At 57.9% G+C, this 27671-nt stretch overlaps 1 protein-coding gene across 1 annotated transcript in view; it reads right to left on the bottom strand.

Moving 5' to 3' along the window:
- Nucleotides 1-1059: 1059 nt before the first annotated feature.
- Nucleotides 1060-27671, bottom strand: part of LOC140721220 (NACHT, LRR and PYD domains-containing protein 3-like) — a 113065-nt gene continuing 86453 nt past the window's right edge. The window contains exons 6-10 of the mRNA XM_073036074.1: nt 5680-5766; nt 2953-3123; nt 2627-2797; nt 1978-2145; nt 1060-1813 (exon numbers count right to left, since the gene is read on the bottom strand). Of these exons, the coding sequence (XP_072892175.1) occupies nt 1723-1813; nt 1978-2145; nt 2627-2797; nt 2953-3123; nt 5680-5766 (688 nt within the window). The 3' untranslated portion in view covers nt 1060-1722. The remainder of the gene's footprint in view (nt 1814-1977; nt 2146-2626; nt 2798-2952; nt 3124-5679; nt 5767-27671) is intronic.

Below are 27671 nucleotides of genomic sequence, written 5' to 3'. Positions count from 1 at the left end.
CTCGTGCCGGACAGTAAACCGGCCCTCAACTTCGTCCTCCTTTTCCAGCTGCATGAATACCTGTCTCCGGAAAGAGATTACAGTACGGAGGGTGCGTCTCCTGAATTTGTGCCTGATGGCAGTTATTTCTGACCGTACTTGCCCCAAGCGTGTTAGTGCGGGAAGCAGGTCCTCGTTGGGGATGAAAGGTTTTACGTGACCGAGGACGATGCGTTGTGTGGGAGCTGTCACTAGCTCCATCTGTAAACAATATGTTCTCCACCGTGATCCTAGTACTGAGGGCCCGATGCACCAACTCATCATTCCTCAGGTAAAACACTGCGTTCCCGACCTCTTTCTCGGTGGCCAAAACACCATCTTTCCCCAACAAGTCCTCCATAGCCTCCGCGAACTTTTCCAGGTAGTTCCAGTTCGCAAAATACATTGCACCCCGCGTTCCACTTTCACCGACCGAAACAGGGCGTTGTCCGAGGCTAGAGAGGCAGCCGCCTTTGCATAACTCCCCGAAGGCCTGCGACTCCCTGTAGACTAGTCCGGCATGTGACGGGACGGTGTGGAGGGAGATTCACTCTGTGTCTGAGCCCGCGAGTGTGTGATGGGACGGTGCAGAGGGAGATTCACTCTGTGTCTGACCCCGGGAGTATGTGATGGGACGGTGCGGAGGGAGCTACACTCTGTGTTTACGCCGGGAGTGTGTGATGGGATGTTACGGAGGGTATTCACTCTGTCTCTGTCCCCGGGAGTGCGCGATGGGACGGTGTGGAAGGAGAATCATTCTGTGTCTGACGCCGGGTTTCCACCCCCCATCACTCTCGTACTCGGGACCTCAGTGGATTCACGTCGATTTTAACTGCGGGGGACAGGCGGGGGTCAATTAGCCAGGAATGGGCTTTGGTGGAGATGAGATCCTGGGCTCCTAGACTCTGCTTGTCCGACCTCCCTCAGCCTGGAGCTGAGACGCTGCTGTGTCAGTGTGAGGAGCTCCGACCCACTGTTGCAGTGCACAGGGTGTGGGGGGCAACAGAAACCTCAAATAAAACTCGAGTCCGACACAAGACATGAAGATACAGCGGTTTATTGATTTTTTATGAGAAATATAAATGTGTGAGCTGCTAACGCGCGGGAATAAATGATTTGCTCACAGTCAAACACAATTAACTGACCGGCGACAAGGAGTAACCGGTTGAATAATCAGTCCCGTTTCTCACCGTCACTCTGCATCGGGGAACCGATGATTATAAAATCACACTTCAGGGCCGTGTCCGGGATCGCAGCAGATCCAGGGTCACTGCCGAGGGATTTGTCCATTTAACATCATTATATCGGCCAGGCTGCCGAATGCACCGTCCTCAGCAAAGGGAGCAAAAGGATTCTTTCCCGGGATCATCCCCCCCCCCCACCCCGGGATACCGGTGTCCCAGACTGAGCCCCGGACCCCCGGGCTCTTCCTGTCCGGGTAATTCCCCGGGGTGTCACGTGGGGAGTCTCCAACACGCACATCCGGCGGAAGCTGCCCCGCCGGACAGCAGGCGGAAACGCGTCACTGCGGGACCGCTGCGAGCGACGCACACAGCGCGAGTCCCCGAGCCGGTTCCGTTAAAACCGTTGGGAATCAGCCCCGGCGCGCGGCCGTTAAAGGTAAGGGCGGGAGTTAAAGGGGAGGGCGGGGAGTCGGCCAAATGTCCCCATCCCGCGGGCGGGGATGTTCACACTTTCAGATGTTCACACGATATCCACTCTCAGTCCGGGTCTGACTCCCTGCAGAGATCTCAGTTCCTCCATCCCGGTCTCACTGAACCGATTGTTCCACAGCCTGAAACAGATGGGAGAATAAAGATGAAATAAACAGATCACACAACAGTGTCAGTAACAGGGGACCGGGGTTAATGTTTCAACAACACTCACAGACAAATATCACCAGAAAACCCGCGGATCCGCTGATATTTTATCACATTGAACATTAACACAAACACTCACCGGATCAGCTCCAGACTCGGGAGGGTCAGTATGAGGCGGCGGAGAGCGGGGACAGATCGGTCTGTCAGCGGGTTTGATGTCAGGTTCAGCTCCGTCAGTGATGGGTTTGTACTGAGAGCGGAGACGAGATCCTCGGCACCAGAATCTGTGAGACCGACACCGATCAGCCTGGAGATGAGAGAGAGTGAGGGTGAAGGACACAGAGAGACAGGAGACGGTACAAATCCCCAGTGTTTATCAGTAACACAATTACTGATCACATTAATGTTCAGTGTCAGACACCCAGTGACTGTAAACACAATCTCCCACAGTCTGGTACTTACCACAGTGTCTGTATTTTACACTCCGGGTTCCTCAGAGCCGCAGACAACAGTTTCACTCCTGAATCCCCCAGTTTATTATCACTCAGGTCCAGCACCGTCAGTGATGGTTTTGTACTGAGAGCGGAGGCGAGATCCTCGGCACCAGAATCTGTGAGACCGACACCGTCCAGCCTGGAGATGAGAGAGAGTGAGGGTGAAGGACACAGAGAGACAGGAGACGGTACAAATCCCCAGTGTTTATCAGTAACACAATTACTGATCACATTAATGTTCAGTGTCAGACACCCAGTGACTGTAAACACAATCTCCCACAGTCTGGTACTTACCACAGTTTCTGTATTTTACACTCCGGGTTCCTCAGAGCCGCAGACACCAGTTTCACTCCTGAATCTCCCAGTTCATTACCACCCAGGTACAGCTCCGTCAGTGATGGGTTTGTGCTGAGAGCGGAGACGAGATCCTCGGCACCAGAATCTGTGAGACCGACACGGGTCAGCCTGGAGATGAGAGAGAGTGAGGGTGAAGGACACAGAGAGACAGGAGACGGTACAAATCCCCAGTGTTTATCAGTAACACAATTACTGATCACATTAATGTTCAGTGTCAGACACCCAGTGACTGTAATCACAATCTCCCACAGTCTGGTACTTACTCCAGTGTCTGTATTTTACACTCCGGGTTCCTCAGAGCCGCAGACACCAGTTTCACTCCTGAATCTCCCAGTTCATTATAACTCAGGTTCAGATCCGTCAGTGATGGGTTTGTACTGAGAGCGGAGATGAGATCCTCGGCACCAGAATCTGTGAGACCGACCTCCCTCAGCCTGGAGATGAGAGAGAGTGAGGGTGAAGGACACAGAGAGACAGGAGACGGTACAAATCCCCAGTGTTTATCAGTAACACAATTACTGATTTTTTTTCTTCAGCACGACTGCGCAAGTCAGCCAGTGAGAAGAGCGAGAAGAGTTTAAAAGGAAGACAGATTTACAGAGCGAGCATCAGAGGAGCGGGAGACAGAGTAGGAAGGCTTTGGCTCAATGTGGCTTCGGCGATAAAGGGTCGAGGCGAGGTAGGTTATCTGTTTTCAATACAGACAGAGAGTATGTGTGTGAGGCTGGTTTTCTGTGCTCGGTGTCAGATGTGGGAGATCCTGGAGACTCCCAGCCTCCTGGACGGCAACATCTGCACCCGGTGTGTCGAGCTGCAGCTCCTTAGGGACCGAGTTAGGGAACTGGAGATGCAGCTCGATGACCTTCGTCTGGTCAGGGAGAGCGAGGAGGTGATAGAGAGGAGTTACAGGCAGGTGGTTACACCGGGGCCACGGGAGACTGAAGAAGTGGGTCACAGTCAGGAGAGGGAAGGGCAAGAAGCAGGTACTAGAGAGTACCCCTGTGGCTATTCCCCTTGACGATAAGTACCCCTGTTCAAGTACTGCTGGAGAGGGGTGGGGACAGCCTACCTGGTGGAGGCAACAGTGGCCCTGTGGCTCAGAAGGGTGGGGAAAGGAAGAGGAAGACAGTAGTGATAGGTGACTCTGTCGTTTGAGGGCCAGATAGACGATTCTGTGGACGCAGGAAAGAAACGCGGATGGTCGTTTGCCTCCCAGGTGCCAGGGTCCGGTATGTTTCAGAACACGTCCAAGATATCCTGCAGTGGGAAGGAGAACAGCCAGAGGTCGTGGTACATATTGGTACCAGTGACATAGGTAGGAAAAGGGAAGAGGTCCTGAAAACAGACTACAGGGAGTTAGGAAGGAAGTTGAGAAGCAGGACCGGCAAAGGTAGTAATCTCGGGATTACTGCCTGTGCCACGGGACAGTGAGTACAGGAATAGAATGAGGTGGAGGATGAATGCGTGGCTGAGGGATTGGGGCAGGAGGCAGGGATTCAGATTTCTGGATCTCTGGGACCTCCTTTGGAGCAGCTGTGACCTGCACAAAAAGGACGGGTTGCACTTGAACGCCAGGGAAACCAATATCCTTGTTTGCTCAGGCTATTGGGGAGAATTTAAACTCGAATTGCTGGGAGGGGGTGGGAACTGAAATGAATTGATGGCGGAAAGGGAGGTTGGCTCACAAATAGAGAAAATTTGGAGACAGCGCGAGAGGGAGCATAGGCAGGTGATAGAGAAGGGACGCTCTCAGACCGATGGTTTGAGGTGTGTCTATTTTAATGCAAGGAGTGTTGTGAACAAAGCGGATGAGCTTAGAGCGTGGATCAGTACTTGGAGATATGATGTGGTGGCCATTACAGAGACTTGGATGGTGCAGGGACAGGAATGTTTATTTCGAGTGCCCGACTTTAGATGTTTCAGAAAGGACAGGGAGGGAGGCCACAGAGGTGGGGGCATTTCACTGTTGATCAGAGATAGTGTCACGGCTGCAGAAAAGGAGGACGTCATGGAGGGATTGTCTGTGGAGTCTCTGTGGGTGGAGGTTAGGAACCGGAAGGGGTCAATAACTCGACTGAGTGTTTTATATAGACCTCCCAACAGTAACAGGGACATTGAGGAGCAGATAGGGCGACAGATTCTGGAAAGAAGTAACAATAACAGGGTTTTTGAAGTGGGAGATTTTAATTTCCCAAATATTGATTGGCATCTCCCTAGAGTTTTGACGGGGTGGAGTTTGTTAGGTGTGTTCAGGAAGGTTTCCTGACACAATATGTAGATAAGCCTACAAGAGGAGAGGCTGCACTTGATTTGGTATTGGGAAATGAACCTGGTCAGGTGTCAGGTCTCTCAGTGGGAGAGCATTTTGGAGACAGTGATCACAATTCTATCTCTTTTACCATAGCTTTAGAGAGGGATAGGAACAGGCAAGTTAGGGAACCTCTAATTGGAGTAAGGAGAACTATGAGTATATCAGGCTGGAACTTGTAAGCATAAATTGGAAATTGATGTCCTCAGGGAAACATACCGAAGAAATGTAGAAAATGTTCAGGGGATATTTGAGTGGGGTTCTGAGTAGGTACTTTCCAATGAGACATGGAAAGGATGGTAGGTTACAAGATCTGTGGTGCACAAAGGCCGTTGTAAATCTAGTGAAGAAGAAAAGAAGAGCTTCCAAAAGGTTCAAAAATTAGGTAATGATATGAATCTGGAAGATTATAAGGCTAGTCTGTCAGCGAGTTTGATATCAGGTTCAGCCCCGTCAGTGATGGGTTTGTACTGAGAGCGGAGACGAGATCCTCGGCACCAGAGTCTGTGAGACTGACATTCTCCAGCCTGGAGATGAGAGAGAGTGAGGGTGAAGGACACAGAGAGACAGGAGACGGTACAAATCCCCAGTGTTTATCAGTAACACAATTACTGATCACATTAATGTTCAGTGTCAGACACCCAATGACTGTAAACACAATCTCCCACAGTCTGGTACTTACCCCAGTCTCTGTATTTTACACTCCGGGTTCCTCAGAGCCGCAGACACCAGTTTCACTCCTGAATCTCCCAGGTAATTCCCCCCGAGTCTAATCACAAACAGATAGATTGATGAACATAGTGATTAAAACCGTGGGTCAGAGGCAATTTCTCTCACTCGGATATTTCAGCAAACATTAAACCCTTTATTAATTCACTGATCATAGTTCCCATCACTGTCAATGTCCCTCACTGCCCAGCTCCAATGAATTCACCGAATGTCAGTAATTTCGTCTGTCGGTGTGACCCTGTAAACTCCACATATTCTGTCTCATTCCCTGATGGTTAGAAGAGTGTTCCTGACGTGAGACAGTCGGAAAGCGCAGGGGTGAAGGGGAGAAAGTCAAACAGTGAGGAAGATTTGAGAATCTGGGAATGTCGATGGGAGATGGAGGAAGAGACATCACCTAAGGTAAAGGATGGAAAGACACAGAAGGAAGCGGATGTGGAAGAGAGATCCCACAAGATGAAGGGGGATGGGGCAGAGATATCCCACAGAAGGAAGAGGGATGGGGAAGAGAGATACCACAGGAAGAAGAGGGATGGGGCAGAGATATCCCACAGGAGGAAGGGGGATGGGGGAGAGATATCCCACAGGAGGAAGGGGGGTGGGGGAGAGAGATCCCACAGGAGGAAGTGGGATGGGGGAGAGATATCCCACAGGAGGAAGGGGGGTGGGGGAGAGAGATCCCACAGGAGGAAGTTGGATGGGGCAGAGAGATCCCACAAGAGGAAGGGGGATGGAGAAGAGAGATCCCACATGGGAAAGGGAGATGTGGAAGAGAGATCACACAGGAGGAAGGGGGATGTGGAAGAAAGATCCCACAGGAGGAAGGGGGATGGGGGAGAGAGATCACACAGGAGGAAGGGGGATGGAGAAGAGGGATCCCACAAGCTGAAGGGGGATGGGAGAGAGAGATCCCACAAGAGGAAGGGGGATGGGAGAGAGAGATCCCACAGGAAGAAGGGGGATGGGGAGTGGGATCCCACAGGAGGAAGGCGGATGGGGAAGAGAAATCCCACAGAAGGAAGGGGGATGGGGGAGAGAGATCCCAGAAGAGGAAGGGGGATGTGGACCAGAGATCCCACAAGAGGAAGGGGGATGGGGCAGAGAGATCCCACAAGAGGAAGGAGGATGGGGGAAAGAGATCCCACAAGAGGAAGGGGGATGGGGGAGAGAGATCCCACAGGAAGAAGGGTGATGGGGAGTGGGATCCCACAGGAGGCAGGCGGATGGGGAAAAGAGATCCCACAAGAGGAAGGTGGATGGGGAAGAGAAATCCCACAGAAGGAAGGGGGATGGGGGAGAGAGATCCCAGAAGAGGAAGGGGGATGTGGACCAGAGATCCCACAAGAGGAAGGGGGATGGGGGAGAGAGATCCCACAAGAGGAAGGAGGATGGGGGAAAGAGATCCCACAAGAGGAAGGGAGATGGGGAGAGAGATCGCACAGGAGGAAGGGGATGGGGAAGAAAGATCACACAGGAAGAAGGGATGGAGAATAGAGGTCCCACAGGAGGAAGTTGACGGGGAAGGGAGATCCCACAGGAGAAAGGGATGGGGAAGAGAGTTCCCATAGAAGGAAGGAGGATGGGGGAGAGAGATCCCACAGGAGGAAGGGGGATGTGGAAGAGAGATCCCAAAAGAGGGAGGTGGATTGGGAAGAGAGATCCCACAGAAGGAAAGGGGATGGGGGAGAGAGATCGCACAAGAGGAAGGGGGATGTGGAAGAGAGATCCCAGAAGAGGAAGGGGGATGGGGGAGAGAGATCCCACAGGAGGATGGGGGATGGGGAAGGGAGGTCCCACAGGAGGAAGGGGGTTGGGGTGAGAGATCCCACAGGAGGATGGGGGATGGAGGAGAGAGAACCCACAGGAGGAAGGGGAATGGGGGAGAGAGGTCCCACAGGAGGAAGAGGGATGTTGGAGAGGGATCCCACAGGAGGAAGGGGGATGGGGAAGAGAGATCCCACAGGAGGAAGGGGGATTGGGAAGAGTGTTCCCACAGGAGGAAGGGGGATTGGGAAGAGAGTTCCCCCAGGAGGATGGATGATGGTGGAGAGAGATCCCACTGGAGGAAGGGGGATGGGGAAGAGATCCCACCGGAGGAAGGGGGATGGGGAAGGGAGATCCCGCAGGAGGAAGTGGGATGGGAAAGAGTGATCCCACAGGAGGAAGTGGGGTGGTGGAGAGGCATCCCCCAGGATGAAGGGGGATGGGGGAGAAAGGTCCTTCAGGAGGAAGGGGATGGGGGAGAGAGCTCCCACAGGCGGAAGGGGAATGGGGGAGAGAGATACCAAAGGAGGAACGGGGATGGGGAAGAGAGATACCACAGGAGGAAGGGGGATGGGGAAGTGAGATCCTACAGGAGGAAGGGGGATTAGCGAGAGAAATCCCACAGGAGGAAGGGGGATGGAGAAGAGAGATCCCACAGGAGGAAGGGGGATGGGGGAGAGAGCTCCCACAGGAGGAAGGGGGATGGGGAAGAGAGCTCCCACAGGAGGAAGGGGGATGGGGGAGAGAGATCCCACAGGAGGAAGGGGGATGGGGGAGAGAGTTCCCACAGGAGGATGGGGGATGGGGGAGAGAGATCCCACAGGAAGACGGGTGATGGAGGAGAGAGATCCCACAGCAGGAAGGGGGATGTGGACGAGTGATCCCAGAAGAGGAAGGGGGATGTGGATGAGAGATCCCACAGGAGGAAGGGGGATGGGGGAGAGAGATCACACAGGAGGAAGGGGGATGGAGAAGAGCGATCCCAGAAGCGGAAGGGGGATGGGGAGAGAGATCCCACAGGAAGAAGGGGGATGGGGAGTGGAATCCCACAGGAGGAAGGCGGATGGGGGAAAGAGATCCCACAAGAGGAAGGTGGATGGGGAAGAGAAATCCCACAGAAGGAAGGGGGATGGGGGAGAGAGATCCCAGAAGAGGAAGGGGGATGGAGGAGAGAGATCCCACAGGAGGATGGGGGATGGAGGAGAGAGAACCCACAGGAGGAAGGGGAATGGGGGAGAGAGGTCCCACAGGAGGAAGAGGGATGTTGGAGAGGGATCCCACAGGAGGAAGGGGGATGGGGAAGAGAGAACCCACAGGAGGAAGGGGGATGGGGATGATTGATCCCACAGGAGCATGGGATGGAGAATAGAGGTCCCACAGGAGGAAGGGGAATGGGGGAGAGAGATCCCACAGGAGGAAGGGGAATGGGGGAGAGAGATCCCACAGGAGGAAGGGGGATTGGGAAGAGTGTTCCCACAGGAGGAAGGGGGATTGGGAAGAGTGTTCCCCCAGGAGGATGGGTGATGATGGAGAGAGATCCCACAGGAGGAATGGGGATGGGGAAGAGATCCCACCGGAGGAAGGGGGATGGGGAAGGGAGATCCCGCAGGAGGAAGTGGGATGGGAAATAGTGATCCCACAGGAGGAAGTGGGGTGGTGGAGAGAGATCCCCCAGGATGAAGGGGGATGGGGGAGAAAGGTCCTTCAGGAGGAAGCGGGATGGGGGAGAGAGCTCCCACAGGAGGAAGGGGGATGGGGGAGAGAGATACCACAGGAGGAACGGGGATGGGGAAGAGAGATACCACAGGAGGAAGGGGGATGGGGAAGTGAGATCCTACAGGAGGAAGGGGGATTAGCGAGAGAAATCCCACAGGAGGAAGGGGGATGCAGAAGAGAGATCCCACAGGAGGAAGGGGGATGGGGGAGAGAGTTCCCACAGGAGGTTGGGGGATGGGGGAGAGAGATCCAACAGGAGAAAGGGGGTTGGGGGAGAGAGCTCCCACAGGAGGAAGGGGGATGGGGAAGAGAGCTCCCACAGGAGGATGGGGGATGGAGGAGAGAGAACCCACAGGAGGAAGGGGAATGGGGGAAGAGAGGTCCCACAGGAGGAAGAGGGATGTTGGAGAGGGATCCCACAGGAGGAAGGGGGATGGGGAAGAGAGATCCCACAGGAGGAAGGGGGATTGGGAAGTGTGTTCCCACACGAGGAAGGGGGATTGGGAAGAGAGTTCCCCCAGGAGGATGGGTGATGGTGGAGAGAGATCCCACAGGAGGAAGGGGGATGGGGAAGAGATCCCACCGGAGGAAGGGGGATGGGGGAGAGAGTTCCCACAGGAGGATGGGGGATGGGGGAGAGAGATCCCACAGGAGGACGGGTGATGGAGGAGAGAGATCCCACAGCAGGAAGGGGGATGTGGACGAGTGATCCCAGAAGAGGAAGGGGGATGTGGATGAGAGATCCCACAGGAGGAAGGGGGATGGGGGAGAGAGATCACACAGAAGGAAGGGGGATGGGGGAGAGAGTTCCCAGAAGAGGAAGGGGGATGGAGGAGAGAGATCCCACAGGAGGATGGGGGATGGAGGAGAGAGTACCCACAGGAGGAAGGGGAATGGGGAAGAGAGAACCCACAGGAGGACGGGGGATGGGGATGATTGATCCCACAGGAGCATGGGATGGAGAATAGAGGTCCCACAGGAGGAAGGGGGATGGGGGAGAGAGTTCCCACAGGAGGATGGGGGATGGGGGAGAGAGATCCCACAGGAGGACGGGTGATGGAGGAGAGAGATCCCACAGCAGGAAGGGGGATGTGGACGAGTGATCCCAGAAGAGGAATGGGGATGGGGAAGAGAGATCCCACAGGAGGAAGGGGGATGGGGGAGAGAGATCAAACAGGAGGAAGGGGGATGGAGAAGAGCGATCCCAGAAGCGGAAGGGGGATGGGGGAGAGAGATCCCACAGGAAGAAGGGGGATGGGGAGTGGGATCCCACAGGAGCAAGGCGGATGGGGGAAAGAGATCCCACAAGAGGAAGGGGGATGGAGGAGAGAGATCCCACAGGAGGATGGGGGATGGTGGAGAGAGAACCCACAGGAGGAAGGGGAATGGGGGAGAGAGGTCCCACAGGAGGAAGAGGGATGTTGGAGAGGGATCCCACAGGAGGAAGGGGGATGGAGAAGAGCGATCCCAGAAGCGGAAGGGGGATGGGGAGAGAGATCCCACAGGAAGAAGGGGGATGGGGAGTGGAATCCCACAGGAGGAAGGCGGATGGGGGAAAGAGATCCCACAAGAGGAAGGTGGATGGGGAAGAGAAATCCCACAGAAGGAAGGGGGATGGGGGAGAGAGATCCCAGAAGAGGAAGGGGGATGGAGGAGAGAGATCCCACAGGAGGATGGGGGATGGAGGAGAGAGAACCCACAGGAGGAAGGGGAATGGGGGAGAGAGGTCCCACAGGAGGAAGAGGGATGTTGGAGAGGGATCCCACAGGAGGAAGGGGGATGGGGAAGAGAGAACCCACAGGAGGAAGGGGGATGGGGATGATTGATCCCACAGGAGCATGGGATGGAGAATAGAGGTCCCACAGGAGGAAGGTGGATGGGGGAGAGAGATCCCACAGGAGGAAGGGGAATGGGGGAGAGAGGTCCCACAGGAGGAAGGGGGATTGGGAAGAGTGTTCCCACAGGAGGAAGGGGGATTGGGAAGAGTGTTCCCCCAGGAGGATGGGTGATGATGGAGAGAGATCCCACAGGAGGAATGGGGATGGGGAAGAGATCCCACCGGAGGAAGGGGGATGGGGAAGGGAGATCCCGCAGGAGGAAGTGGGATGGGAAATAGTGATCCCACAGGAGGAAGTGGGGTGGTGGAGAGAGATCCCCCAGGATGAAGGGGGATGGGGGAGAAAGGTCCTTCAGGAGGAAGCGGGATGGGGGAGAGAGCTCCCACAGGAGGAAGGGGGATGGGGGAGAGAGATACCACAGGAGGAACGGGGATGGGGAAGAGAGATACCACAGGAGGAAGGGGGATGGGGAAGTGAGATCCTACAGGAGGAAGGGGGATTAGCGAGAGAAATCCCACAGGAGGAAGGGGGATGCAGAAGAGAGATCCCACAGGAGGAAGGGGGATGGGGGAGAGATCCCACAGGAGGAAGGGGGATAGGGGAGAGAGTTCCCACAGGAGGTTGGGGGATGGGGGAGAGAGATCCCACAGGAGGATGGGGGATGGAGGAGAGAGAACCCACAGGAGGAAGGGGAATGGGGGAAGAGAGGTCCCACAGGAGGAAGAGGGATGTTGGAGAGGGATCCCACAGGAGGAAGGGGGATGGGGAAGAGAGATCCCACAGGAGGAAGGGGGATTGGGAAGTGTGTTCCCACACGAGGAAGGGGGATTGGGAAGAGAGTTCCCCCAGGAGGATGGGTGATGGTGGAGAGAGATCCCACAGGAGGAAGGGGGATGGGGAAGAGATCCCACCGGAGGAAGGGGGATGGGGGAGAGAGTTCCCACAGGAGGATGGGGGATGGGGGAGAGAGATCCCACAGGAGGACGGGTGATGGAGGAGAGAGATCCCACAGCAGGAAGGGGGATGTGGACGAGTGATCCCAGAAGAGGAAGGGGGATGTGGATGAGAGATCCCACAGGAGGAAGGGGGATGGGGGAGAGAGATCACACAGAAGGAAGGGGGATGGGGGAGAGAGTTCCCAGAAGAGGAAGGGGGATGGAGGAGAGAGATCCCACAGGAGGATGGGGGATGGAGGAGAGAGTACCCACAGGAGGAAGGGGAATGGGGGAGAGAGGTCCCACAGGAGGAAGAGGGATGTTGGAGAGGGATCCCACAGGAGGAAGGGGGATGGGGAAGAGAGAACCCACAGGAGGACGGGGGATGGGGATGATTGATCCCACAGGAGCATGGGATGGAGAATAGAGGTCCCACAGGAGGAAGGGGGATGGGGGAGAGAGTTCCCACAGGAGGATGGGGGATGGGGGAGAGAGATCCCACAGGAGGACGGGTGATGGAGGAGAGAGATCCCACAGCAGGAAGGGGGATGTGGACGAGTGATCCCAGAAGAGGAATGGGGATGGGGAAGAGAGATCCCACAGGAGGAAGGGGGATGGGGGATAGAGATCAAACAGGAGGAAGGGGGATGGAGAAGAGCGATCCCAGAAGCGGAAGGGGGATGGGGGAGAGAGATCCCACAGGAAGAAGGGGGATGGGGAGTGGGATCCCACAGGAGCAAGGCGGATGGGGGAAAGAGATCCCACAAGAGGAAGGGGGATGGAGGAGAGAGATCCCACAGGAGGATGGGGGATGGTGGAGAGAGAACCCACAGGAGGAAGGGGAATGGGGGAGAGAGGTCCCACAGGAGGAAGAGGGATGTTGGAGAGGGATCCCACAGGAGGAAGGGGGATGGGGAAGAGAGAACCCACAGGAGGAAGGGGGATGGGGATGATTGATCCCACAGGAGCATGGGATGGAGAATAGAGGTCCCACAGGAGGAAGGGGGATGGGGGAGAGAGATCCCACAGGAGGAAGGGGAATGGGGGAGAGAGATCCCACAGGAGGAAGGGGGATTGGGAAGAGTGTTCCCACAGGAGGAAGGGGGATTGGGAAGAGTGTTCCCCCAGGAGGATGGGTGATGGTGGAGAGAGATCCCACAGGAGGAATGGGGATGGGGAAGAGATCCCACCGGAGGAAGGGGGATGGGGAAGGGAGATCCCGCAGGAGGAAGTGGGATGGGAAAGAGTGATCCCACAGGAGGAAGTGGGGTGGTGGAGAGAGATCCCCCAGGATGAAGGGGGATGGGGGAGAAAGGTCCTTCAGGAGGAAGGGGGATGGGGGAGAGAGCTCCCACAGGAGGAAGGGGGATGGGGGAGAGAGATACCACAGGAGGAAGAGGGATGTTGGAGAGGGATCCCACAGGAGGAAGGGGGATGGGGAAGAGAGATCCCACAGGAGGAAGGGGGATTGGGAAGTGTGTTCCCACACGAGGAAGGGGGATTGGGAAGAGAGTTCCCCCAGGAGGATGGGTGATGGTGGAGAGAGATCCCACAGGAGGAAGGGGGATGGGGAAGAGATCCCACCGGAGGAAGGGGGATGGGGAAGGGAGATCCCGCAGGAGGAAGTGGGATGGGGAAGTGAGATCCTACAGGAGGAAGGGGGATGGAGAAGTGAGATCCCACAGGAGGAAGGGGGATGGGGGAGAGAGATCCCACAGGAGGAAGGGGGATGGGGGAGAGAGTTCCCACAGGAGGATGGGGGATGGGGGAGAGAGATCCCACAGCAGGAAGGGGGATGTGGACGAGTGATCCCAGAAGAGGAAGGGGGATGTGGATGAGAGATCCCACAGGAGGAAGGGGGATGGGGGAGAGAGATCACACAGGAGGAAGGGGGATGGAGAAGAGCGATCCCAGAAGCGGAAGGGGGATGGGGGAGAGAGATCCCACAGGAAGAAGGGGGATGGGGAGTGGGATCCCACAGGAGCAAGGCGGATGGGGGAAAGAGATCCCACAAGAGGAAGGTGGATGGGGAAGAGAAATCCCACAGAAGGAAGGGGGATGGGGGAGAGAGATCCCAGAAGAGGAAGGGGGATGGAGGAGAGAGATCCCACAGGAGGATGGGGGATGGAGGAGAGAGAACCCACAGGAGGAAGGGGAATGGGGGAGAGAGGTCCCACAGGAGGAAGAGGGATGTTGGAGAGGGATCCCACAGGAGGAAGGGGGATGGGGAAGAGAGAACCCACAGGAGGAAGGGGGATGGGGATGATTGATCCCACAGGAGCATGGGATGGAGAATAGAGGTCCCACAGGAGGAAGGGGGATGGGGGAGAGAGATCCCACAGGAGGAAGGGGAATGTGGGAGAGAGATCCCACAGGAGGAAGGGGGATTGGGAAGAGAGTTCCCACAGGAGGAAGGGGGATTGGGAAGAGTGTTCCCCCAGGAGGATGGGTGATGGTGGAGAGAGATCCCACAGGAGGAATGGGGATGGGGAAGAGATCCCACTGGAGGAAGGGGGATGGGGAAGGGAGATCCCGCAGGAGGAAGTGGGATGGGAAAGAGTGATCCCACAGGAGGAAGTGGGGTGGTGGAGAGAGATCCCCCAGGATGAAGGGGGATGGGGGAGAAAGGTCCTTCAGGAGGAAGGGGGATGGGGGTGAGAGCTCCCACAGGAGGAAGGGGGATGGGGGAGAGAGATACCACAGGAGGAAGGGGGATTGGGAAGAGTGTTCCCACAGGAGGAAGGGGGATTGGGAAGAGTGTTCCCCCAGGAGGATGGGTGATGGTGGAGAGAGATCCCACAGGAGGAATGGGGATGGGGAAGAGATCCCACCGGAGGAAGGGGGATGGGGAAGGGAGATCCCGCAGGAGGAAGTGGGATGGGAAAGAGTGATCCCACAGGAGGAAGTGGGGTGGTGGAGAGAGATCCCCCAGGATGAAGGGGGATGGGGGAGAAAGGTCCTTCAGGAGGAAGGGGGATGGGGGAGAGAGCTCCCACAGGAGGAAGGGGGATGGGGCAGAGAGATACCACAGGAGGAACGGGGATGGGGAAGAGAGATACCACAGGAGGAAGGGGGATGGGGAAGTGAGATCCTACAGGAGGAAGGGGGATTAGCGAGAGAAATCCCACAGGAGGAAGGGGGATGCAGAAGAGAGATCCCACAGGAGGAAGGGGGATGGGGGAGAGATCCCACAGGAGGAAGGGGGATAGGGGAGAGAGTTCCCACAGGAGGTTGGGGGATGGGGGAGAGAGATCCCACAGGAGAAAGGGGGTTGGGGGAGAGAGCTCCCACAGGAGGAAGGGGGATGGGGAAGAGAGCTCCCATAGGAGGATGGGGGATGGAGGAGAGAGTACCCACAGGAGGAAGGGGAATGGGGGAGAGAGGTCCCACAGGAGGAAGAGGGATGTTGGAGAGGGATCCCACAGGAGGAAGGGGATGGGGAAGAGAGATCCCACAGGAGGAAGGGGGATTGGGAAGTGTGTTCCCACACGAGGAAGGGGGATTGGGAAGAGAGTTCCCCCAGGAGGATGGGTGATGGTGGAGAGAGATCCCACAGGAGGAAGGGGGATGAGGAAGAGATCCCACCGGAGGAAGGGGGATGGGGAAGGGAGATCCCGCAGGAGGAAGTGGGATGGGGAAGTGAGATCCTACAGGAGAAAGGGGGATGGAGAAGTGAGATCCCACAGGAGGAAGGGGGATGGGGGAGAGAGATCCCACAGGAGGAAGGGGGATGGGGGAGAGAGTTCCCACAGGAGGATGGGGGATGGGGGAGAGAGATCCCACAGGAGGACGGGTGATGGAGGAGAGAGATCCCACAGCAGGAAGGGGGATGTGGACGAGTGATCCCAGAAGAGGAAGGGGGATGTGGATGAGAGATCCCACAGGAGGAAGGGGGATGGGGGAGAGAGATCACACAGATGGAAGGGGGATGGGGGAGAGAGATCCCGCAGGAGGAAGTGGGATGGGAAAGAGTGATCCCACAGGAGGAAGTGGGGTGGTGGAGAGAGATCCCCCAGGATGAAGGGGGATGGGGGAGAAAGGTCCTTCAGGAGGAAGGGGGATGGGGGAGAGAGCTCCCACAGGAGGAAGGGGGATGGGGGAGAGAGATACCACAGGAGGAACGGGGATGGGGAAGAGAGATACCACAGGAGGAAGGGGGATGGGGAAGTGAGATCCTACAGGAGGAAGGGGGATTAGCGAGAGAAATCCCACAGGAGGAAGGGGGATGCAGAAGAGAGATCCCACAGGAGGAAGGGGGATGGGGGAGAGAGATCACACAGAAGGAAGGGGGATGGGGGAGAGAGATCCCGCAGGAGGAAGTGGGATGGGAAAGAGTGATCCCACAGGAGGAAGTGGGGTGGTGGAGAGAGATCCCCCAGGATGAAGGGGGATGGGGGAGAAAGGTCCTTCAGGAGGAAGGGGGATGGGGGAGAGAGCTCCCACAGGAGGAAGGGGGATGGGGGAGAGAGATACCACAGGAGGAAGGGGGATTGGGAAGAGTGTTCCCACAGGAGGAAGGGGGATTGGGAAGAGTGTTCCCCCAGGAGGATGGGTGATGGTGGAGAGAGATCCCACAGGAGGAATGGGGATGGGGAAGAGATCCCACCGGAGGAAGGGGGATGGGGAAGGGAGATCCCGCAGGAGGAAGTGGGATGGGAAAGAGTGATCCCACAGGCGGAAGTGGGGTATTGGAGAGAGATCCCCCAGGATGAAGGGGGATGGGGGAGAAAGGTCCTTCAGGAGGAAGGGGGATGGGGGAGAGAGCTCCCACAGGAGGAAGGGGGATGGGGGAGAGAGATACCACAGGAGGAACGGGGATGGGGAAGAGAGATACCACAGGAGGAAGGGGGATGGGGAAGTGAGATCCTACAGGAGGAAGGGGGATTAGCGAGAGAAATCCCACAGGAGGAAGGGGGATGCAGAAGAGAGATCCCACAGGAGGAAGGGGGATGGGGGAGAGATCCCACAGGAGGAAGGGGGATAGGGGAGAGAGTTCCCACAGGAGGTTGGGGGATGGGGGAGAGAGATCCCACAGGAGAAAGGGGGTTGGGGGAGAGAGCTCCCACAGGAGGAAGGGGGATGGGGAAGAGAGCTCCCATAGGAGGATGGGGGATGGAGGAGAGAGAACCCACAGGAGGAAGGGGAATGGGGGAGAGAGGTCCCACAGGAGGAAGAGGGATGTTGGAGAGGGATCCCACAGGAGGAAGGGGGATGGGGAAGAGAGATCCCACAAGAGGAAGGGCGATTGGGAAGTGTGTTCCCACACGAGGAAGGGGGATTGGGAAGAGAGTTCCCCCAGGAGGATGGGTGATGGTGGAGAGAGATCCCACAGGAGGAAGGGGGATGAGGAAGAGATCCCACCGGAGGAAGGGGGATGGGGAAGGGAGATCCCGCAGGAGGAAGTGGGATGGGGAAGTGAGATCCTACAGGAGAAAGGGGGATGGAGAAGTGAGATCCCACAGGAGGAAGGGGGATGGGGGAGAGAGATCCCACAGGAGGAAGGGGGATGGGGGAGAGAGTTCCCACAGGAGGATGGGGGATGGGGGAGAGAGATCCCACAGGAGGACGGGTGATGGAGGAGAGAGATCCCACAGCAGGAAGGGGGATGTGGACGAGTGATCCCAGAAGAGGAAGGGGGATGTGGATGAGAGATCCCACAGGAGGAAGGGGGATGGGGGAGAGAGATCACACAGAAGGAAGGGGGATGGGGGAGAGAGATCCCAGAATAGGAAGGGGGATGGAGGAGAGAGATCCCACAGGAGGATGGGGGATGGAGGAGAGAGAACCCACAGGAGGAAGGGGAATGGGGGAGAGAGGTCCCACAGGAGGAAGAGGGATGTTGGAGAGGGATCCCACAGGAGGAAGGGGGATGGGGAAGAGAGAACCCACAGGAGGACGGGGGATGGGGATGATTGATCCCACAGGAGCATGGGATGGAGAATAGAGGTCCCACAGGAGGAAGGGGGATGGGGGAGAGAGCTCCCACAGGAGGAAGGGGGATGGGGAAGAGAGCTCCCATAGGAGGATGGGGGATGGAGGAGAGAGAACCCACAGGAGGAAGGGGAATGGGGGAGAGAGGTCCCACAGGAGGAAGAGGGATGTTGGAGAGGGATCCCACAGGAGGAAGGGGGATGGGGAAGAGAGATCCCACAGGAGGAAGGGGGATTGGGAAGTGTGTTCCCACACGAGGAAGGGGGATTGGGAAGAGAGTTACCCCAGGAGGATGGGTGGTGGTGGAGAGAGATCCCACAGGAGGAAGGGGGATGAGGAAGAGATCCCACCGGAGGAAGGGGGATGGGGAAGGGAGATCCCGCAGGAGGAAGTGGGATGGGGAAGTGAGATCCTACAGGAGAAAGGGGGATGGAGAAGTGAGATCCCACAGGAGGAAGGGGGATGGGGGAGAGAGATCCCACAGGAGGAAGGGGGATGGGGTAGAGAGTTCCCACAGGAGGATGGGGGATGGGGGAGAGAGATCCCACAGGAGGACGGGTGATGGAGGAGAGAGATCCCACAGCAGGAAGGGGGATGTGGACGAGTGATCCCACAGGAGGAAGTGGGGTGGTGGAGAGAGATCCCACAGGAGGAAGGGGGATGGGGGAGAGAGATCACACAGAAGGAAGGGGGATGGGGGAGAGAGATCCCGCAGGAGGAAGTGGGATGGGAAAGAGTGATCCCACAGGAGGAAGTGGGGTGGTGGAGAGAGATCCCCCAGGATGAAGGGGGATGGGGGAGAAAGGTCCTTCAGGAGGAAGGGGGATGGGGGAGAGAGCTCCCACAGGAGGAAGGGGGATGGGGGAGAGAGATACCACAGGAGGAACGGGGATGGGGAAGAGAGATACCACAGGAGGAAGGGGGATGGGGAAGTGAGATCCTACAGGAGGAAGGGGGATTAGCGAGAGAAATCCCACAGGAGGAAGGGGGATGCAGAAGAGAGATCCCACAGGAGGAAGGGGGATGGGGGAGAGATCCCACAGGAGGAAGGGGGATAGGGGAGAGAGTTCCCACAGGAGGTTGGGGGATGGGGGAGAGAGATCCCACAGGAGAAAGGGGGTTGGGGGAGAGAGCTCCCACAGGAGGAAGGGGGATGGGGAAGAGAGCTCCCATAGGAGGATGGGGGATGGAGGAGAGAGAACCCACAGGAGGAAGGGGCATGGGGGAGAGAGGTCCCACAGGAGGAAGAGGGATGTTGGAGAGGGATCCCACAGGAGGAAGGGGGATGGGGAAGAGAGATCCCACAGGAGGAAGGGGGATTGGGAAGTGTGTTCCCACACGAGGAAGGGGGATTGGGAAGAGAGTTCCCCCAGGAGGATGGGTGATGGTGGAGAGAGATCCCACAGGAGGAAGGGGGATGAGGAAGAGATCCCACCGGAGGAAGGGGGATGGGGAAGGGAGATCCCGCAGGAGGAAGTGGGATGGGGAAGTGAGATCCTACAGGAGAAAGGGGGATGGAGAAGTGAGATCCCACAGGAGGAAGGGGGATGGGGGAGAGAGATCCCACAGGAGGAAGGGGGATGGGGGAGAGAGTTCCCACAGGAGGATGGGGGATGGGGGAGAGAGATCCCACAGGAGGACGGGTGATGGAGGAGAGAGATCCCACAGCAGGAAGGGGGATGTGGACGAGTGATCCCAGAAGAGGAAGGGGGATGTGGATGAGAGATCCCACAGGAGGAAGGGGGATTAGCGAGAGAAATCCCACAGGAGGAAGGGGGATGCAGAAGAGAGATCCCACAGGAGGAAGGGGGATGGGGGAGAGATCCCACAGGAGGAAGGGGGATAGGGGAGAGAGTTCCCACAGGAGGTTGGGGGATGGGGGAGAGAGATCCCACAGGAGAAAGGGGGTTGGGGGAGAGAGCTCCCACAGGAGGAAGGGGGATGGGGAAGAGAGCTCCCATAGGAGGATGGGGGATGGAGGAGAGAGAACCCACAGGAGGAAGGGGAATGGTGGAGAGAGGTCCCACAGGAGGAAGAGGGATGTTGGAGAGGGATCCCACAGGAGGAAGGGGGATGGGGAAGAGAGATCCCACAGGAGGAAGGGGGTTTGGGAAGTGTGTTCCCACACGAGGAAGGGGGATTGGGAAGAGAGTTCCCCCAGGAGGATGGGTGATGGTGGAGAGAGATCCCACAGGAGGAAGGGGGATGAGGAAGAGATCCCACCGGAGGAAGGTGGATGGGGAAGGGAGATCCCGCAGGAGGAAGTGGGATGGGGAATTGAGATCCTACAGGAGAAAGGGGGATGGAGAAGTGAGCTCCCACAGGAGGAAGGGGGATGGGGGAGAGAGATCCCACAGGAGGAAGGGGGATGGGGGAGAGAGTTCCCACAGGAGGATGGGGGATGGGGGTGAGAGATCCCACAGGAGGACGGGTGATGGAGGAGAGAGATCCCACAGCAGGAAGGGGGATGTGGACGAGTGATCCCAGAAGAGGAAGGGGGATGTGGATGAGAGATCCCACAGGAGGAAGGGGGATGGGGGAGAGAGATCACACAGAAGGAAGGGGGATGGGGGAGAGAGATCCCAGAAGAGGAAGGGGGATGGAGGAGAGAGCTCCCACAGGAGGATGGGGGATGGAGGAGAGAGAACCCACAGGAGGAAGGGGAATGGGGGAGAGAGGTCCCACAGGAGGAAGAGGGATGTTGGAGAGGGATCCCACAGGAGGAAGGGGGATGGGGAAGAGAGAACCCACAGGAGGACGGGGGATGGGGATGATTGATCCCACAGGAGCATGGGATGGAAAATAGAGGTCCCACAGGAGGAAGGGGGATGGGGGAGAGAGCTCCCACAGGAGGAAGGGGGATGGGGAAGAGAGCTCCCATAGGAGGATGGGGGATGGAGGAGAGAGAACCCACAGGAGGAAGGGGAATGGGGGAGAGAGGTCCCACAGGAGGAAGAGGGATGTTGGAGAGGGATCCCACAGGAGGAAGGGGGATGGGGAAGAGAGATCCCACAGGAGGAAGGGGGATTGGGAAGTGTGTTCCCACACGAGGAAGGGGGATTGGGAAGAGAGTTCCCCCAGGAGGATGGGTGATGGTGGAGAGAGATCCCACAGGAGGAAGGGGGATGAGGAAGAGATCCCACCGGAGGAAGGGGGATGGGGAAGGGAGATCCCGCAGGAGGAAGTGGGATGGGGAAGTGAGATCCTACAGGAGAAAGGGGGATGGAGAAGTGAGATCCCACAGGAGGAAGGGGGATGGGGGAGAGAGATCCCACAGGAGGAAGGGGGATGGGGGAGAGAGTTCCCACAGGAGGATGGGGGTTGGGGGAGAGAGATCCCACAGGAGGACGGGTGATGGAGGAGAGAGATCCCACAGCAGGAAGGGGGATGTGGACGAGTGATCCCAGAAGAGGAAGGGGGATGTGGATGAGAGATCCCACAGGAGGAAGGGGGATGGGGGAGAGAGATCACACAGAAGGAAGGGGGATGGGGGAGAGAGATCCCAGAAGAGGAAGGGGGATGGAGGAGAGAGATCCCACAGGAGGATGGGGGATGGAGGAGAGAGAACCCACAGGAGGAAGGGGAATGGGGGAGAGAGGTCCCACAGGAGGAAGAGGGATGATGGAGAGGGATCCCACAGGAGGAAGGGGGATGGGGAAGAGAGAACCCACAGGAGGACGGGGGATGGGGATGATTGATCCCACAGGAGCATGGGATGGAGAATAGAGGTCCCACAGGAGGAAGGGGGATGGGGGAGAGAGATCCCACAGGAGGAAGGGGGATTGGGAAGAGTGTTCCCACAGGAGGAAGGGGGATTGGGAAGAGAGAACCCACAGGAGGACGGGGGATGGGGATGATTGATCCCACAGGAGCATGGGATGGAGAATAGAGGTCCCACAGGAGGAAGGGGGATGGGAGAGAGAGATCCCACAAGAGGAAGGGGGATGGGAGAGAGAGATCCCACAGGAAGAAGGGGGATGGGGAGTGGGATCCCACAGGAGGAAGGCGGATGGGGAAAAGAGATCCCACAAGAGGAAGGTGGATGGGGAAGAGAAATCCCACAGAAGGAAGGGGGATGGGGGGAGAGAGATCCCAGAAGAGGAAGTGGGATGTGGACCAGAGATCCCACAAGAGGAAGGGGGATGGGGGAGAGAGATCCCACAAGAGGAAGGAGGATGGGGGAAAGAGATCCCACAAGAGGAAGGGGGATGGGGGAGAGAGATCCCACAGGAAGAAGGGGGATGGGGAGTGGGATCCCACAGGAGGAAGGCGGATGGGGAAAAGAGATCCCACAAGAGGAAGGTGGATGGGGAAGAGAAATCCCACAGAAGGAAGGGGGATGGGGGAGAGAGATCCCAGAAGAGGAAGGGGGATGTGGACCAGAGATCCCACAAGAGGAAGGGGGATGGGGGAGAGAGATCCCACAAGAGGAAGGAGGATGGGGGAAAGAGATCCCACAAGAGGAAGGGAGATGGGGAGAGAGATCGCACAGGAGGAAGGGGATGGGGAAGAAAGATCACACAGGAAGAAGGGATGGGGAATAGAGGTCCCACAGGAGGAAGTTGACGGGGAAGGGAGATCCCACAGGAGAAAGGGATGGGGAAGAGAGTTCCCTGAGAAGGAAGGAGGATGGGGGAGAGAGATCCCACAGGAGGAAGGGGGATGTGGAAGAGAGATCCCAAAAGAGGGAGGTGGATTGGGAAGAGAGATCCCACAGAAGGAAAGGGGATGGGGGAGAGAGATCGCACAAGAGGAAGGGGGATGTGGAAGAGAGATCCCAGAAGAGGAAGGGGGATGGGGGAGAGAGATCCCACAGGAGGATGGGGGATGGGGAAGGGAGGTCCCACAGGAGGAAGGGGGTTGGGGTGAGAGATCCCACAGGAGGATGGGGGATGGAGGAGAGAGAACCCACAGGAGGAAGGGGAATGGGGGAGAGAGGTCCCACAGGAGGAAGAGGGATGTTGGAGAGGGATCCCACAGGAGGAAGGGGGATGGGGAAGAGAGATCCCACAGGAGGAAGGGGGATTGGGAAGAGTGTTCCCACAGGAGGAAGGGGGATTGGGAAGAGAGTTCCCCCAGGAGGATGGATGATGGTGGAGAGAGATCCCACAGGAGGAAGGGGGATGAGGAAGAGATCCCACCGGAGGAAGGGGGATGGGGAAGGGAGATCCCGCAGGAGGAAGTGGGATGGGGAAGTGAGATCCTACAGGAGAAAGGGGGATGGAGAAGTGAGATCCCACAGGAGGAAGGGGGATGGGGGAGAGAGATCCCACAGGAGGAAGGGGGATGGGGGAGAGAGTTCCCACAGGAGGATGGGGGATGGGGGAGAGAGATCCCACAGGAGGACGGGTGATGGAGGAGAGAGATCCCACAGCAGGAAGGGGGATGTGGACGAGTGATCCCAGAAGAGGAAGGGGGATGTGGATGAGAGATCCCACAGGAGGAAGGGGGATGGGGGAGAGAGATCACACAGAAGGAAGGGGGATGGGGGAGAGAGATCCCAGAATAGGAAGGGGGATGGAGGAGAGAGATCCCACAGGAGGATGGGGGATGGAGGAGAGAGAACCCACAGGAGGAAGGGGAATGGGGGAGAGAGGTCCCACAGGAGGAAGAGGGATGTTGGAGAGGGATCCCACAGGAGGAAGGGGGATGGGGAAGAGAGAACCCACAGGAGGACGGGGGATGGGGATGATTGATCCCACAGGAGCATGGGATGGAGAATAGAGGTCCCACAGGAGGAAGGGGGATGGGGGAGAGAGCTCCCACAGGAGGAAGGGGGATGGGGAAGAGAGCTCCCATAGGAGGATGGGGGATGGAGGAGAGAGAACCCACAGGAGGAAGGGGAATGGGGGAGAGAGGTCCCACAGGAGGAAGAGGGATGTTGGAGAGGGATCCCACAGGAGGAAGGGGGATGGGGAAGAGAGATCCCACAGGAGGAAGGGGGATTGGGAAGTGTGTTCCCACACGAGGAAGGGGGATTGGGAAGAGAGTTACCCCAGGAGGATGGGTGGTGGTGGAGAGAGATCCCACAGGAGGAAGGGGGATGAGGAAGAGATCCCACCGGAGGAAGGGGGATGGGGAAGGGAGATCCCGCAGGAGGAAGTGGGATGGGGAAGTGAGATCCTACAGGAGAAAGGGGGATGGAGAAGTGAGATCCCACAGGAGGAAGGGGGATGGGGGAGAGAGATCCCACAGGAGGAAGGGGGATGGGGTAGAGAGTTCCCACAGGAGGATGGGGGATGGGGGAGAGAGATCCCACAGGAGGACGGGTGATGGAGGAGAGAGATCCCACAGCAGGAAGGGGGATGTGGACGAGTGATCCCACAGGAGGAAGTGGGGTGGTGGAGAGAGATCCCACAGGAGGAAGGGGGATGGGGGAGAGAGATCACACAGAAGGAAGGGGGATGGGGGAGAGAGATCCCGCAGGAGGAAGTGGGATGGGAAAGAGTGATCCCACAGGAGGAAGTGGGGTGGTGGAGAGAGATCCCCCAGGATGAAGGGGGATGGGGGAGAAAGGTCCTTCAGGAGGAAGGGGGATGGGGGAGAGAGCTCCCACAGGAGGAAGGGGGATGGGGGAGAGAGATACCACAGGAGGAACGGGGATGGGGAAGAGAGATACCACAGGAGGAAGGGGGATGGGGAAGTGAGATCCTACAGGAGGAAGGGGGATTAGCGAGAGAAATCCCACAGGAGGAAGGGGGATGCAGAAGAGAGATCCCACAGGAGGAAGGGGGATGGGGGAGAGATCCCACAGGAGGAAGGGGGATAGGGGAGAGAGTTCCCACAGGAGGTTGGGGGATGGGGGAGAGAGATCCCACAGGAGAAAGGGGGTTGGGGGAGAGAGCTCCCACAGGAGGAAGGGGGATGGGGAAGAGAGCTCCCATAGGAGGATGGGGGATGGAGGAGAGAGAACCCACAGGAGGAAGGGGCATGGGGGAGAGAGGTCCCACAGGAGGAAGAGGGATGTTGGAGAGGGATCCCACAGGAGGAAGGGGGATGGGGAAGAGAGATCCCACAGGAGGAAGGGGGATTGGGAAGTGTGTTCCCACACGAGGAAGGGGGATTGGGAAGAGAGTTCCCCCAGGAGGATGGGTGATGGTGGAGAGAGATCCCACAGGAGGAAGGGGGATGAGGAAGAGATCCCACCGGAGGAAGGGGGATGGGGAAGGGAGATCCCGCAGGAGGAAGTGGGATGGGGAAGTGAGATCCTACAGGAGAAAGGGGGATGGAGAAGTGAGATCCCACAGGAGGAAGGGGGATGGGGGAGAGAGATCCCACAGGAGGAAGGGGGATGGGGGAGAGAGTTCCCACAGGAGGATGGGGGATGGGGGAGAGAGATCCCACAGGAGGACGGGTGATGGAGGAGAGAGATCCCACAGCAGGAAGGGGGATGTGGACGAGTGATCCCAGAAGAGGAAGGGGGATGTGGATGAGAGATCCCACAGGAGGAAGGGGGATTAGCGAGAGAAATCCCACAGGAGGAAGGGGGATGCAGAAGAGAGATCCCACAGGAGGAAGGGGGATGGGGGAGAGATCCCACAGGAGGAAGGGGGATAGGGGAGAGAGTTCCCACAGGAGGTTGGGGGATGGGGGAGAGAGATCCCACAGGAGAAAGGGGGTTGGGGGAGAGAGCTCCCACAGGAGGAAGGGGGATGGGGAAGAGAGCTCCCATAGGAGGATGGGGGATGGAGGAGAGAGAACCCACAGGAGGAAGGGGAATGGTGGAGAGAGGTCCCACAGGAGGAAGAGGGATGTTGGAGAGGGATCCCACAGGAGGAAGGGGGATGGGGGAAGAGAGATCCCACAGGAGGAAGGGGGTTTGGGAAGTGTGTTCCCACACGAGAAAGGGGGATTGGGAAGAGAGTTCCCCCAGGAGGATGGGTGATGGTGGAGAGAGATCCCACAGGAGGAAGGGGGATGAGGAAGAGATCCCACCGGAGGAAGGTGGATGGGGAAGGGGAGATCCCGCAGGAGGAAGTGGGATTGGGGAATTGAGATCCTACAGGAGAAAGGGGGATGGAGAAGTGAGCTCCCCACAGGAGGAAGGGGGATGGGGGAGAGAGATCCCACAGGAGGGAAGGGGGATGGGGGAGAGAGTTCCCACAGGAGGATGGGGGATGGGGGTGAGAGATCCCACAGGAGGGACGGGGTGATGGAGGAGAGAGATCCCACAGCAGGAAGGGGGATGTGGACGAGTGATCCCAGAAGAGGAAGGGGGATGTGGATGAGAGATCCCACAGGAGGAAGGGGGATGGGGGAGAGAGATCACACAGAAGGAAGGGGGATGGGGGAGAGAGATCCCAGAAGAGGAAGGGGGATGGAGGAGAGAGCTCCCACAGGAGGATGGGGGGATGGAGGAGAGAGAACCCACAGGAGGAAGGGGAATGGGGGAGAGAGGTCCCACAGGAGGAAGAGGGATGTTGGAGAGGGATCCCCACAGGAGGAAGGGGGATGGGGAAGAGAGAACCCACAGGAGGACGGGGGATGGGGATGATTGATCCCACAGGAGCATGGGATGGAAAATAGAGGTCCCACAGGAGGAAGGGGGATGGGGGAGAGAGCTCCCACAGGAGGAAAGGGGGAAGGGGAAGAGAGCTCCCATAGGAGGATGGGGGATGGAGGAGAGAGAACCCACAGGAGGAAGGGGAATGGGGGAGAGAGGTCCCACAGGAGGAAGAGGGATGTTGGAGAGGGGATCCCACAGGAGGAAGGGGGATGGGGAAGAGAGATCCCACAGGAGGAAGGGGGATTGGGAAGTGTGTTCCCACACGAGGAAGGGGGATTGGGAAGAGAGTTCCCCCAGGAGGATGGGTGATGGTGGAGAGAGATCCCACAGGAGGAAGGGGGGATGAGGAAGAGATCCCACCGGAGGAAGGGGGATGGGGAAGGGAGATCCCGCAGGAGGAAGTGGGATGGGGAAGTGAGATCCTACAGGAGAAAGGGGGATGGAGAAGTGAGATCCCACAGGAGGAAGGGGGATGGGGGAGAGAGATCCCACAGGGAGGAGGGGGATGGGGGAGAGAGTTCCCACAGGAGGATGGGGGTTGGGGGAGAGAGATCCCACAGGAGGACGGGTGATGGAGGAGAGAGATCCCACAGCAGGAAGGGGGATGTGGACGAGTGATCCCAGAAGAGGAAGGGGGATGTGGATGAGAGATCCCACAGGAGGAAGGGGGATGGGGGGAGAGAGATCACACAGAAGGAAGGGGGATGGGGGAGAGAGATCCCAGAAGAGGAAGGGGGATGGAGGGAGAGAGATCCCACAGGAGGATGGGGGATGGAGGAGAGAGAACCCACAGGAGGAAGGGGAATGGGGTGAGAGAGGTCCCACAGGAGGAAGAGGGATGATGGAGAGGGGATCCCACAGGAGGAAGGGGGATGGGGAAGAGAGAACCCACAGGAGGACGGGGGATGGGGATGATTGATCCCACAGGAGCATGGGATGGAGAATAGAGGTCCCACAGGAGGAAGGGGGATGGGGGAGAGAGATCCCACAGGAGGAAGGGGGATTGGGAAGAGTGTTCCCACAGGAGGAAGGGGGATTGGGAAGAGAGAACCCACAGGAGGACGGGGGATGGGGATGATTGATCCCACAGGAGCATGGGATGGAGAATAGAGGTCCCACAGGAGGAAGGGGGATGGGAGAGAGAGATCCCACAAGAGGAAGGGGGATGGGAGAGAGAGATCCCACAGGAAGAAGGGGGATGGGGAGTGGGATCCCCACAGGAGGAAGGCGGATGGGGAAAAGAGATCCCACAAGA

Source organism: Hemitrygon akajei, unplaced genomic scaffold, assembly GCF_048418815.1.
Source record: "Hemitrygon akajei unplaced genomic scaffold, sHemAka1.3 Scf000052, whole genome shotgun sequence".
Classification (NCBI taxonomy): Eukaryota; Metazoa; Chordata; class Chondrichthyes; order Myliobatiformes; family Dasyatidae; genus Hemitrygon; species Hemitrygon akajei.
This window is presented reverse-complemented; position numbering and strand designations above follow the sequence as displayed.